Source organism: Achroia grisella, unplaced genomic scaffold, assembly GCF_030625045.1.
Source record: "Achroia grisella isolate CSIRO2021 unplaced genomic scaffold, CSIRO_AGI_Agris_v1 utg640, whole genome shotgun sequence".
Lineage (NCBI taxonomy): Eukaryota > Metazoa > Arthropoda > Insecta > Lepidoptera > Pyralidae > Achroia > Achroia grisella.
Window position 1 is genome coordinate 908,117 of NW_026712977.1, and position 16,479 is coordinate 924,595.

Here is a 16,479-nt window from a genome sequence, read left to right on the forward strand (position 1 = left end):
GTTAGTACAGAATGGTAAAAAAATTATAATAGCTAATATTACAAGTTAATGATAATGAACAACACACATTACATACATATAAACAGTATAAAACTATATTTATGTATATATTAACCGGTACCTCACTGTCACCTACAAAACCATGAGTAATACGTGATAACCTAGTATCAAGTATCATCATCATCATCATCATCAGCCCACTGCAGTCTACTGCTGGACATAGGCTGCTCCCAAGGCACGCCCTGGGCACGATCTTCAGCCCTTCTCTTCCATTTTTTACCCGCAACCCTACGTATGTCGTCGCTCCACCTAGCTGCGGGGCGTCCTACACTACGTTTGCCAATTCGCGGTCTCCACTCTAGAACACGCCTACTCCAGCGAGCATCGGTTCTACGATAGATATGACCAGCCCACTGCCACTTCAACTTGCAAATACGAAGAGCTATGTCGGTGACCCTAGTTCTCTGGCGAATTACTTCGTTACGGATTTGATCCCTCAGAGAAACTCCAAGCATAGCCCTTTCCATAGCTCGTTGAGCGACTTTGAGTTGGTGGACCAGTCGTATCGTCAGTGTCCACGTTTCGGCACCGTATGTCATAACGGGTAGGACGCAAATCAAGTCCCAAATTTTCAGTACATTTACTTCATATGAAAGTGAAAGTTTGAGCAGAAAGATGAGCATCGAAAAGACATTTTCTACGTACGTACGAGAAGTTGCGCTACAAAATGCGTGCACACTCTGTAATTATTTAGTTTAACAAATTAGGAAGTTATCTCATGAGCGGTTGCTAGATTGCGCGAACTTTCCGGCCAGATGGTTCGAAACTAGGTTGAATTAAGTAAACAATCACAGACAATTATTAACTTACGCCTCACACCCATCGCTTCCTTGTTAAATAAATGGATTTTCGCACTAAAACTTAATGGGAGATATGTGAGCGCGTGTACAGAGTTACGTTCATGAGTCTTACTTAAGATAATTGGCATCCGTTTGCTTCTCGATTTATAGTCAACTTAGAAAAGGGTGACTTTAAATAATAAATATAAACATTTGAATTCATAACTGTGATTTTTAGTTTTGGGTGTTTTCTATGTATGTATATTATGAATGTATTAATAAAAAAAGTATTTAAATCAATCAGATGTTTAGTACACATGGTTCAAGCTTTGCTTGGTACTAGGTGTCGGTGGTGACTTTTCCCGGGTTATTATTAACTGTAATAAAAGACGAATTTATAATAATTACCCCAATACTAATATCTAAAGAAAAATGCTGACAGTTTGCTATGTCAGCAGAACCCATCTATGTACAACGGCAAATAAAGAAAATTGTTTACTTTCAAAATAAGAGCATACAAAAAATACTATTTCATGGCAGATATGAAATTACTTATGGCTGACTTATGGTGAAATTTAAGAACTCATAGTACCCGTATTTTAGTAATTAATTGAATATTTATATATATCTTCCTATTTCTAATATCTATTATGCTAATCTTGTGTGTAAGAAAATCCCTTCATATTACAGTAAAGCTTAACAGCAAATCCGCAAAGATAGTACTACTCAATAATAAATATTTAATATTTTCTGTGTCACCTTATTGTTCTAAGAAATAACTACTGCTTAACCTAAAGTACAGGGTTTTTCCTATTCACGGATCATGTTTTAAGGACATAATTTAATAATTTATTTATACCTTAAAAAAATATATCTTCTGACAGATCCAATGTCAACAACCACAAACAAAATCTACAAAAACTATTTTTTAGCTAGATTTTAGAATTTTACCTATTTTATTATGCTGAATCATCCCTGTATTATAGCAAACAAATTAAAAAAAATATCCACATCCAAACAGTAGTTGATTATTTTATATTCTTACATAATTATCATACACATAATAAATACTTTTATAACTTTTCATTATAAATATTGTAGTTGTATTTGATTTTATTCTAGACTTTTCGATGCCAATTTTCAGCATGATCGGTCATGAAACGTCTGGAGGTCGAACTCAATGTCAAGATACTAAATTAACCTTGAAATTTGAGGAGGTGCATAAAACAAATACATTCTTCTACATATACATTTCATCACTTACATTAATATCAACCTATACCGGTTTCACTTGTTTGAGAGCGATCGGGAAAAGTCTATATATTTTTTAATATAAAATACAGGTACTTGTATGAACTATGTTTTTAGTTCATCCAATATGTACCTGAAATTAAAAAAAATCTCTTTATAATCTTACCCTCGATCTATTATAATAATTGGAGTGTTTTGTCACTTTGTTCCCAACATAAGAATAATTTGAAAAAGCAAGAAGTTTAACAGCTAAAATAGTTTTATTATACTTTAGACTATAGGGAATTCATTCCCACATCTTAGAACCTAAATGGTCACGTACAATGTGGTTTCAGAGGATATTTCTCGCTAACACTCAGATTGTGGAAAGAGCTATTTGCCGGGTTTTCTTTAGAGATTATACTTTAGGATTTTTTAAAAGTTATACATGTATATAAGGTTTAGCGTACGTGAAATCCCTGATGAATTAGGCATAGACTACTACAGAAATTAGACAGGCCATTTAAAAATGTTCAGAAGTCACGATAGATATATTGACAATTAATACTCTAGTGCAATTTACACAGCGCCATCTAGTCCCTATCTAAGCAGAGCATGTACTATTAGTGCTAAACACCTAATAGAATTTTTTTTTTCGAATGAACTGAGCCGTATTGTTTCTATATACCCATAACTATAAATACAAACATTTGTATAGAGCGAGCATAACAGAACGTGACCGTCACGGAAATAAAGCGGTGGACTAACCCAGTATGCTTTCAGAATAAAATATAAATTATCTTTCTTCGAATAGAATTAATATTAAGTGTTTGTATTGTCATTTGACTTCTATGGTAATCTTTAGAACCAAAGTGACTGCCGATTATTACCGTATGATAAGAATCGGCAATTCAAATTATGAATGTGGTGTTGTGATCCTTTACCTTGCCTTCGGGCGGGCTGTATGCTTGAAATTCTCCATTCCCAATCGATTAAAAAGATCATTAAACCTCAAAAGGCAGATCGTTCGAGACTGACTCAGTACATGCATTTATCTACATTAAGTTACCCACCGTCAGGCTGGCCGACCATTTTTCTTAGTATTGTAACGTTTTTCTTCGAACACTTTTATGTCCAACAAAGAGTGGTAATCAATTATACTTATTTCGCTGGCGAGAATGTACTTGGTACTTAATTAACAGTGGCTCAGTGGAGTGCGTAATCAAAGTTGGTGCCTAACATTATTTACTAAAAAGACTTTGTTTACTTAACATGCTATTGTGAGACGTAAACGAAGGTAAGTATAAGGAAAACACCACATGTTATATATACATACTCCTAGTGTTTTTGATATAGCATATTATAAATAATAAAAATAACCCTGGTTAATTCATACAGCGCCATCTACTTCCAAGCTAAACATGTGTCAATAATAAATTAATTTATAAAAGGAGGTATCTCGTCAACAATTAACTCAAAAGTTTGTGTGAGGATGATGTATGGATGTTAAGATGTTTGTTATTGTCTAAAGTAAAATTGAATTCAAATTCAATTTGGTAGAAATATCATACAACAGGTTTACAATATTTACTTAGACTACAAACGACATACATATAATAGATTTTTTTTAACAATTTATATTTTATCTCCCTCTATACTCGTGTGGGATATCATAGAGTTTAACAGTATTTAAAATTCGAATCATCGATCTTTAGGATTATAAACGTATAACCTATAATATCCTATTTTGTATAAATATTACAAAAATCAAGTAATCAAAGTCAATAGTATTAAATTTAAATTTAAACAGTCACAAAAGAGATGTTATTCGAAAAAATATTCTATTTTATTTTTTATTGTGTTATTGTTAACTATACTCTTTTTTCAGCTTGTTGTTATGTCCTTTTATATGTGTTTCTATGATATTTTTGTATATAAAATTACACTTAAATCTTTTTGGTATTCGGTTTCATATCTAGAAAATATTTTTGTTAATTTTCAGGGTTTAAACATTTCGTGGAATATCTGTTACCATTTAAATTTTCAATTTATTTATTTACTAGCTTACTAACAATGAACTACCTACATACGATCCTAAATTATTCCATACGTTATCTACCTTTTATGGATTGTAAATTACTATGAAATAAAAACTATTACGAAATATATATATATATATGAATATTTATGTATATTTGAGTCATATATATTTATTTTTGTTTATTACGTGCGTACGTACTACCCTTTTCTTATTTTTATTTCTCTATCTACACAAAGGTAGTCAATGTATGTTTTCTATTTTAATTGTTTTCTTTTTGTTCTGTAATTGGTGCAATAAAGAGTATAAATAAAACACATATATATGTAAAACAATATATAAAACACATATATCTGAAAAAAATCTTTTATCCATTGTCTCTGTTCACAAATTTAAATTATACTTTTATATATATAGTGAAAAGATGTTAATTGAAATTACAAACAGGAAATTCAATTTTATTTATTTGTGTAGATAAGCACTAAAACATTTTTATTTATTTAATACAATTGTGAACGAAGCCACTGCATTTATATTACGGTGGTAAATGAAATTATGGAAAGACGGTTTCTAGGAAGGAATTGTGTAATTGTATGTATCGAATATAAAGCAGACAACAGAAGTAAGAAAAAAATTGGGACAATTGTATATTGTTTATCGATATCAAATAATAGACCATAAAAACATAAATCTTATCTGGATCTTAATAATTTAATAAAAATAATAATTATAAACGCGAAAGAGTATGGATGTTTGTTACTCTTTCAAACTACTTTATGGATTTTGGTTTGTTACTCTTTTACGCAAAAACTACTGAACAGATTTTGAGGAACAGTAATATACCTTATACATCAGTATAACATATAGGCGACTGAAACCGAAAGGAAAATCATGAACAACAATTTGTAATATTTTATAATAGTATTGTGAATAATGTTTAAGTCGATACATATATAATCTAAAATAATAAATGTGACAGTGGTATCCATTTACTTCTATGTTTATTACATCTACACAACTAATCGGCTAAACGAATTTTAAAGAAAATTTACATGAAGATAGATTATACTAAGAGTACAATCATGTGTGCACAACTAATATTATAAAGTCCTCATCAAAGTCAACCAATGTATTGTAATCCTTATAGAGCCACTAAACTATAAAACATTCCCAACAGATTGTGTTGGTCTGGAAGCTGTAGAAATGGGAACTCAGCCCGCATCTCCAGTTTACGATATACACAAATTCAGCCAATTGTTACGACCTCATGCGCCGCCGTTCCTGTGTACAGTTTTATCTATTCTTCTTATAAATTGAAGATCGCTCTATTGCCTTGTTGCATATTTACATCCGTATCAAACTCTTTTCACAATTGTACACATTCTATCACATAAACGGTATAGTTACCTGAAATTTTGGTAACTCATTGTTCCGTATTCCGAACTTCTTTAGTCTAAGCAGGTTGCTTACTAGAGACAAGGGCGCTTGATACTGGCCACATATAAAAACACGTGGCCATTTAAATTTCGAATATCGAAAAAAAATTGAACATTAGAACTGGAACAAAATGGACGCTCCGTAATTTTAACTGTTTAAAACAATAAAATTATAGATTTAATTAATATAATAGGCATAATTGTTTTTATGAATATATTTACTCATGGCCACAAAACTGTACTACACTTCGGGACGTTCCTGAGCAAAGGTGCGTAACGGAACGTAAGCGTTTGGTGTTACATTGATTACTATTATATATTTATTGAAAAGAAAATAATGAATACAAAGGGCAGCAGAAATATGACGCTTCCACGATCCGAACACTTGGAGTGTTCGCAGCGTGGAAGACGTTCATCCCGGGTGAAATCATATTTCTGCTGCCCTTTGTATTAATTACTTTCTTTTCAATAAATACAGTCCATGCTCTAATTTTATTTATTCTTTATACGGATTCGTAATCCAACTCTCATAAATATTATATTTATTTTTCAACACACTTGCTCGTAAAATGGATCTAATTTCACCGGTTTATATATACCATAAAGCAACTAATAAAACATGCATGCGTTTTGAACGCAAATAGCAAAGTTATTTTCCATAACCGCGCTATTGGATATTGTTTTTTATCAAATTTCGAACTAATAGCCTCGTAGTAGGCAGCGCGATTATTAAAAAATAAAACAAAGGTAAAGCAACATAGTTTTATAGTTTAATTTAGCTAAAATGTTGAAAAACGTAGTGTGTCATAATCATTATAACGAACTTACATCGTAATATATTATTATATAATGTATACAAATACCTTTATTCCACCTATTATACATATTCAACGATTGTACATTACCATTGTAATAAAATTATTATTATATATATTATATTATAATTAATTATTTTATGTACACCGATTGGAATAAAATAAACACTAGATTGTACGTAACGTTTACCACTACTTTAATGAAAACGGCACCATATGAGCTAAGCCGTTTCTGAGATTCGCGCGCCAAACGCACAGACAGACAAATAATCGAAAAAAAATTATTTTAGCTTACATTGAAACACGCAATAATAATAGGCATACCAACAGTCAATTTTTAAAAATATATTATAAAACATTACTAAAGAAATATGAATGTAAATGTTTAAATCGTTAGGAAGTTATGACATGATTAAGATAATATTGATTTATTTTTATACATATTATACAAAGATTTATATCAACAAAGTATAAACAATGTATAACAAGTATAAACAACTGCTACTGAGTTTTATGTTTCTGTTAATTTATTAAAATATACGAACTGAATGGATAAGCGTTTTTGCAAATCAATGAGGCCCAGTGATAGCAACGAATTTACATTTTTGCCTATCGACGGAGAAAACTGGCAAACTTCTCCCCCAAAGATCAGTGAACTATACGATTATATTATATATGTAATAACTAACGAATGGCATAATCTGCGACTTCGTCTGCATAATAATTCGTTCATTAATTTACCTGTCCAGATTATTTTTTGAAATGTCATCTAGCCAATAATTGTCCAAGTATATAATATTCTATATAAATACCCTAAAGATCCATTCAGCTGTTTAGTTGTAAAAAGACAACAATATAAATTTTATACATCTAATAAATAATATAGTATAAATAGAACCTACAGTCCCTGTTAGTATATATAGTCATAGACGTGACAAAACAAAGGCGTTAATATATTAAATATAGACACACTTCCACATATTTATATTATATAATTTTATACATACATATATACTGTTAGGATTACAGATGGGATAACCAGAGGCGTTGCTTACTTTACGTATATAACGTATAATATATGCAACATGGCGAGTAATCAGTTTTTTATTTCCATTTATTACCAGTTTTTGATATCACGGAATTGTACTTTATGATGCAATAATATAAATTTATTTCTATTTTTATTTATATAAATAAAAGAAATGTATTTAACCAAAATATTAATTGTTATACCTAATTTAAAAGGCTCTGTTATCTGAAAATAAAACCAATACAATTTGAACAACAGAATAAAGGCTACCTGTTTATGAAAACAATTATTGAAGCGGAGCGTTTGATAAAAATTAAAACATATAAACCACACAATTATAATAATAATAATAACGCCGAACAATTCACATTGCACCATCTGGTTTAAGCAGTTTAAGATATAGGTCCTAAGCAACTGGATAGAAATAATTTCAAGCATTTATTTTGGAAATACACACAAAATATACGTAGAAAACATCCATATCAATTATACACATCTAATTATACAGTGCGAGGAATAGAACCCGAGACCATGATGATCGCGGGTTCGATGCGTGTTAACAGGCCGAATGGCAATCTACAAAGGCGCTATTTTAGTAAAAGAAATGCGTAGTGCGGCTTCTATTGCCTAATAACAATATTTAGGCAATAGACCTCGTACTACGTACAAAGCGTTTTTTCCACTAATGGGACAATAGTTGACAAAGCCCGTAGTTCAGTAAAACAATGAATGAATCAAACAGAATATTTCAATATTCGGGACGTCACTCGTCATACCTTGTGTTAACATTGTACCCAGTCACTTCACATTCGAGCGAGTCGCAATTTCCTTTACGTTATCTTCTTTGCTATATGCACCCTTTAAAAGTGCTTTCACATTTCGACTGTGTCAAATATTGTTCCTAAATTGTGTAAATGGGCGTAAAATGCTACTGATTCTGTACATACAAATAAAACTAAATCGAAGATCAGTGTAAGGTCTCTGAAGGTATCTGAAGATAACTATTATATATTTGAGGAACTATATAAATGATTGTGAGAATTTTTATTTGTTTCTGCGCTCAGTTCAGGCTTCACTGGTTTTGTCGTTTTTTTTTTTAAGAAATGATACTGTTACTATATCACGCAAAGGGCACGCAGCATAGATATTATTGAAATTTGGCATATATAGGTCAAAAAATCCCCAGACCAATACAGACAGTCATACTTACGAATACAAATATTAGTACCGTACACACATCGAACCCGCGACCACCCGAACACTTCTATATTTACACTAGGCCACCAAGGTCATCACAATATAATAGAGATTCATATGAAACTTGTGTACACTTAAGTACCTTTTTGATTATGTAAATAGGTTAATAAACTTCCAAAATGTTTCCCGGCGAATTTTCTTTAATGTTTCTTGTGTTTCCCCAATATAAACATTATAGTAGATAATAATTTGCTGGCGTCTTTTCTCCTCGGCATGTCCCCGGGGAGTTTTCTATAAAGATATTCATATATATATAAATATATATATACCTTAATCTCGGGGAAAACATAAATTATTACAAAAGATTATTACGGAATACGGCACGGAATTGAGTTCTTAAGGAATGATTAATACCAAATCGAAGATGTCTCGTGCCAGGGGCTTCAGCGGATAATCAAATATCTACTTTTATCTATGCTAACATTATATTTTTATGTAATTGGAATGCAAACAAGATATTAGTCCACATAATGGGATATAACCATAGTCAATATACATACATAACGACCACTACGATATCACGATACGTCCTTGACTCTTCCCTCCAGTCGATCCCCTCCATCCAATTCAAACGGAGCTCAAAATTACGATGGCCTTAGCCGAGGTTCAAAACACTAGCGGTGCTCTCAGACTCAGACTTCATATCGAGTGCAGATCACACTCAAACCCGCGGAAGAACTTATACGGTTGAAGGCCAATTCCTACTCGACAAAGTTCTTCCGCGGGTTTGGAGTGCCATCTGTACTCGCCCTATATCGTTCGATGAAGATGTAAAGGACTCTATAGCCAACAGCAAATAAACGCCCGTGATACTATTCATTTGTTACTATACCGCTGTACTAAGATGATTGGCTTCTTATTCTATAACTTATTTATTTCAATAAGGCAGTGATATTAAAGCATATGGAGTTGGTAACATGATATTTTATAATAATATGGAATGGTGACTCGAGCGTTATATGATGATGTTGAAGTTCTTGGTACAGGTTCATGATGCATGTAGACGACGGTTACCGCCTACCACAAGGATGTCCAACAACTTCTTTACCACTCCATTTATATAAAAACACGTAGCTTGTGAACTAACATCCTTGTGACAAACGTAACATTTCATATGCATACTTGTTGAGAATATTTATTAGAAGCGAGAAAGGCAAACATTGGACTATCAATCAAAGTCAAAACATTTATACATACAAGACATTTCTGGTTATCACTATAAGTGATAACTTCACACTTTGACTTTAATAGTGCGTTAATTCAATGTTTTTATTTCTCGCTTCTTTTAAATGTTCTAGATGAGTGAGTATAACAAATGTTACATGCCCATAGCTGTACTCACAGTCTAAATTAGTATCCATTAGGCAGGAGTTGATTTTCAGCCGCTCCTTCACTTCTTAGCAGTAGTCAATAATTAAAATTTTTCTAAAAAACTTATCTAAATCTGCAGTAAGTATTTCGTACTGATGATTTATCACACAGTTTTACTACAGGTCACAGTTTCTTTTGCTTACACGGTATGATTGTTTGTATTAGGATGTAGTCTAGGTGTGTCTATGTATTTTTTGCCATAAAAATGTATTTAAGTATTTACTTCAGCTGTCCAGCATCCACGATATAATCTGTGCTTGAGACTAGATGGCGCTGCGTATCTTGGGGAAAATAGCTACTAGCTAGAAGTGCATTAGAAGCCTTAAGGTTTCTGTGAAACATAACACCATAGTCCTCAGTAATGTGCGGACGCCGGACCAGTCATTTAGTTTGCTAATTTAATCATTGTGAGTTGATGAGAGTCATGCCCGTCATTGTCTTCATTACTTCTCGTAGTTAATTATACTGAATAATCTAAGGACTAGACTAAAACGCAAGTCAGTGACTCCTATTTCGTTGAATGTGGCCTATATATATTTGGAGCGAGCATAGACTATTTATTCAAAACAGATGCGTAAGCATTAACAAACATTGATAGCGCTACTGTAGTTATTTTGGTTATCTGGAATAGAATAGAAATAATCTTATAAACTTTAGTGCTGAAATTTAGGACTTGTTACATCTGTTTTATTATACCCAAGATAAAATGGAATTTCATTCTAAAGGAATTAGAGTGATATATCTCGTCAGTCCTTATCTACTCACACTACATTCCGACTTGACGGGTAGATTTAACTCACTCTAAGTATCAGTAGTAATCTACATTTAAAAGTCGGTAGATTTTGATGAAATACGATATGTTAAAAACTATGATTAATTTATTATAAGTAAACACGTTGGTTATGATAATAATGATTCATGTATGTATTTATTATTGCCATTGGATTATCATTCTTCTTGTCTCGTTCTTGTGTAATAGATAGATTTAGTCTACTAGTACTATACTAAAGTTTTATATAAAAAATATATAGTCGCAAATACAAAAGAAAGATTAAATGGCAGATATATTCGCTAAAAATAACAAGCGACAAGAATACCCTAGAAGGTAGTGTGATATGAAACCAAATACAAGTGAAATGACACGTTAACATTACACGTTTGTATTAAACAAACGCGGTTTTGCGGTACCGGTTAATAACGCATTATGAATACATAAATACTGAAACCGCAGTCGGCTCAGTCCTCACAGAGACAAAGGCGGTTTAGGCACAAAAAGCCCTGGTGTCACTTTGCCTAATTACTATCAAAGCCCTCTCGTCCTTGTTACGGACCGTTATTACGTATTCCCGGGTGTCCCTGGATTACCTGCTCCTCTTTAAGGTGACATTGTTATTATTTTTGTCCCACTCGCACACAGTTAAAACAGCATAGCACCGTTTCATCGTTACGCCCGTCCGTATTTGATATACGAGGGGTGGATACGAAAAATAATAATACGTAATACCTGTGACTACCTGTGGATTCGGTTGGGAAATACTGTGAATTACTCCAGTCATTTAACACATTTGCTATTTCAATTTGCGCGGCATTATCTTAAGGCTTCTCAGTTCATTTTACAGTAAATACGCCATTTTCCATCAGCCGTTTTATTATGTAACGCAGCTGCGAACAATTCTCATTTCACACAGATTACAATTGACAGTTGCGGAATTATATTAGAACCATTGGCTCGGTAAAAGCCAAGTTCTACATTATCAATTGTTACTGTCGAATGGGCAATACATAATTGTAAATTGTGAATCTAATTTTCTACAATACTATCAGGAATACAGGATCTTATAGATCACGAAGCTCATATATACATTCGTCTAGAGAAAGGCTTCTGGTGTAATTGTTAAATTAACACACAAAATACAGTGTATTAGCTCAGTCATATAGCAGCGTTTGTATTTTAATTCTCACGGTATTATCTTAGGCTTCCTACTTCATTTGGTTCCAAAATGATACTTTAAAGGCAACGCTGAATTAATTTTCAAATGTAGCCGTTAGCAATGAAGCTGTACAAAGAGTATGTAGTAAAAAGGGTTGTTGGATATATTTACAGAAGAACGATTTCAATAGCGACTTTGCAATGTTTCTATGTTTTATCATAATACACCTTCATGACATCTATTCTAGGTGGGATTGTCAGAGGCTTTTTAAACTTTTGATACCATGACCTCCGTACCTCAGATTAATCATCCCACAATGTTAGATATATACCTAAATTGATAAACAAGATTTTTGATGTTTTCCAGGTTGAACGCATGACTATCGATATACATAATTCGGGCCGATCAAAAGTGAACCTATAAGTGATGATGCCATTATTATTGATCTATATACTATACTAGCTACTCGGCCGGAATTCACACTGGTGTATATGTATTATATATGTATATAAACATACCTCTAGACTCTCCCTATTTATTAAATACCGGATCAAAATTAGTTGCCTAGTTTTATAGTTTTAAGCATACAGCGACTTTTTTATACTATGTAATGATGATAACATAAAATGAAGACACTGTTTTCGTATGACTCTCTCCAATTGCCAATTCGAAACTGCTTTTTTTTTCGGACTACTGTAATGCTGTTGGCCGCAGCTGGCCTTTACAGCCTCACCGGACGTTAGGGGGCGAGTGCAGGTGGCACTCCAAACCCGCGGAAGCACTTATGGAGCGGCTGAAGGCCAACTCCTACCTGACGGATACGACTTTAGTCTGAGGGCACCACTAGGGGTTCGAACCTCGGCTCAGGCCGTCGTAATTTCGATCCCCGTTTGAGTTGGACGGGGGATCAATCGGAGCAATTTTAATGGATTTAAATATAGATTCCACTATTATTTGGTGAACTTATTCCGTGAGGTTTATATGTATGTATAATTAATTGTATATACATAATTACGAACCTCTGTCACATACACTGTACATTACATTACATTCGTGCGAACTCGAGATGAATCTCTGAATAGAATATACATGCATATACATATAGTCCTAAAGTGATCTTGGCTGACTTAAATGAAGTTTTTGTTTATAATTCCACTGTATATTTTAAATTGACAACAAAAGGTTTCTTTTATATTTAATACTCGTATAGTTACGTAATATCTTCGCTAATTGTACACGAAATGTAATTGTTATTTTTGTAATCAATAGGGTTGATGTATTCTATCTCCTATGTTAATAAACAACACAGGAGTCAACCCTATTGATTACGCGAATAAATGTGTGTTATATAAACGTGTTGTCAACTTTTTTATAAAAAAATAATAATGTACCTAAAAGAGGCTTGATTTTAATTATATTTAACTAATCAAACGAATACATATACATTCATTCATTCATTCATAATTTAAGAGCTGTGTTCTTGTCAGTGGAGCTCCCGCCACCTTCCACGATCTACTATCAGTCCTTTCAGCTGTTGATACGACACGACTTCCAATTTCGGAACCAATGCACCGGTTATTGAAAGTTTCACACTGTTGGAAAGACACGATCTTCCAGAATGACTCCTAGAGAGTCTATACATATAAATAAAATTGGAGTGTATGTTTGTAATATTGGAATAACCGTTTTTTACTACATTAAAATAACAGTTATTACAATTTTTGTCTGTCTGTCTGTGTGTTTGTTCCGGATAATCTCTGAAATGGTTGGACCGATTTTGACGAGACTTTTTTTGGCAGACAGCTGATATAATAAGGTGTAACTTAGGCTAACTTCATTTTAGATTTTTTTTTATTTTAGAAAAAATAAGTTAAATGCATCTAGGACACTATATATTAACTTAATATATATAGAATAACAGATACAAATTTACTGTTATAAAGTATTGGAAAAAGTTAAAAGTTAGTTCAAAAATATTCTTATTATAAAATGTAATGTCCGTTCCAGAAGAAGACCTATTAACTTTTTCTAAACGATATTTTAAAACAAGGTTCTATTTATGTTATCGTGACAGATGAATCTTTCCTCAGTTGCTTGCTGAACTGCTTAACAGCACGGTAGGGAATATAGTATATATGTATCTATGTATATTTACTACAAACAAAATGCCTATTCATAAATTATATACATACACTAGCTCACCCGGCTAACGTTGTTTTGCCATATAAATTAATATTACTATAAAAAAATAGGGGTTGGTGATAGAAGGGTGAAAATTTAGGGTTGTATGTATTTTTCAATACTAAATAATAATAAAATGAAAATAAAATATTATGTCGAAAAATAAAATAATATATATTTAGGGGTGGATATCGCTTAACACTTAGGGGTATGAAAAATAGATAGTAACCGATTCTCAGACCTACTGATTATGCATATAAAATTTTATAAAAATCGATTATGTCTGTTTGGGAGGAGAATGGTAATTAACATTGTGACACGAGAATTTTATATATAAGAATATACTTGAGATATTATAAATTACATTTATAGTGAACATAATGTTAAAATAAATGTATTTTATTAATAGCTGTTACCTACTGCTTATTTTTAGATAAAAGAAGCCTATGTATACATAGGCAAAACCAAACTATGTATACATAGGTAACCAAATAATCCATTTTCGTATGAATCAAAGCAAGTCGCAAAACGATAACAATTATACAAATAGTCCTCGGTGGTCTAGCGTTAACCGCCTTACTGCTGATGGTCGCGGGTTCGATTACCCACACGGTATTCACGAATTGGACTTCCTATACTGGTCTTCTATGCACTATATATTATGTATGTATTTACAAAAAATGTGTCTATGTAATTCTATGATTTGTCTAGTATTCATTACATACTACTTTGCTTGGGACTAGATGTAGTCTTTATGAATTAACGTGAGATATTATTATTACTTAGTAAAAAGGAGGTATAAATATTAAGCAGGCCATTATATAGCTACTATTGCAAATCAAACTGTTTCTTTGTCCATAATCTACTACAAATAGATTTTCCCATAAATCAACGTTATACAATCTCACTGTTGACAAGTTTGTTAAATAACTTAATAAACTTACAATATCTGTACAAGTTAGTTTATATTGTACTTTGAGGTCGACGGGTACTTATTAAAGTTAAGTTCGGCCACCTTATCTCTGATTGCGGTATTTCACTTGCGAGATACAAGAAGGTACGTTTTCACACAAACGTTTACCATTTCCACCTTTCAATTTATATAACACGGACAGATAACAATGCCTGCATTTATGTTTATATAATTATATATATATTAACATAGTATAAAATGAAGTAGATTCTACTGTCGCTTAGACCTTTTAAACTATACAACGAAAATTAATGTAGTTTTAGCAATAGAGAGAGTGATTCAAGAGGATGTTTATATGTATAATAAATGTACATCCTTACGAAGTAGGGGCCTGTAGCTGGGTAACACCACATTTTTCATGGTATTTATTGATAAAAAACACATTCATATCAACAAAATTGATTCGCAATCATATGTAAAAAAACTTTGGTAATATTAATATAATACATTTTACTGAATACTGAAACATATTTTTTATACATACCACAAAAGTCAGAGTATTTCCTGAATAGTAGTGTAAAATATGGGAAATATAAAGCATTATTATTATCAAACACCTAAACTTATTCAGCCGCCTAATTTGGAAGAAATTACACAATATTGTGTTTTAGTCTTAATAATTAAATTGTGTTTTAGTTTTAATTTTAGTCCTCTATAATAGCAACGCATGAGTGATATCACAAGCTTCACATGATAATGTGATGTGCGTACTGTTCATGTATACTATAGCAAACAAACTGACGGTCTATCTGACTTCAATTGATAATTTACTATTAGATGACCCTATTTTCCATTTCAATTGCATTAAGTAAAAAAAAATTGATGTCTTATTGCAGTAAGAATGGTGAATCCGTGCGAGAGGCGCGCAGTAGCATGCGTGTTACTGGGCATCACGGCTGTGGTTGCAGCTGCAGCCTACGACCGCGAGCGGCTAGAGATCGCCAAGCAGATCCTGGAGGAAGTTCCACTTACTGACGGGTGAGTCATTCAGTTTCAGACTACCGCATTTCCGGCGACGTTGGCCCGCCCTGTAAATGGTGTAAGCGCAGGCTTCGTTCCAAGAATGTAACTCCACCAGCCCAAACTAAATAAAAAAAATATAAGGGTACAAACTCGCGGGTTGAGCTAGTGTATTTAATCCTAAACGTTTACTGAGTATCTCAACACTTCTAAAAGGTTAACTGGTACTTTAGTAACACAGTTTATTACTTAATAAACTAAATAAATCGTGTATAAGTCGAGTCACTAGTTACTTTTAGACTAAACGGGATATTAAAAAACTTTATAATGGTATTAAAACATCGACGGCTTCATGAATAGAGAAATTGATCCTGCTCCGTAACTGTAATAAAAGTAAATAGTTCTATCGTAGATTATA

General features: G+C 32.5%; 1 protein-coding gene across 1 annotated transcript in view; it reads left to right on the top strand.

Annotated features, from left to right (window-relative positions):
• Nucleotides 1-16,479, top strand: part of LOC131849345 (dipeptidase 1-like) — a 185,058-nt gene that overhangs the window by 75,357 nt on the left and 93,222 nt on the right. The window contains exon 3 of the mRNA XM_059199407.1: nucleotides 15,938-16,079. Coding sequence (XP_059055390.1) covers nucleotides 15,938-16,079 — 142 coding nt within the window. The remainder of the gene's footprint in view (nucleotides 1-15,937; nucleotides 16,080-16,479) is intronic.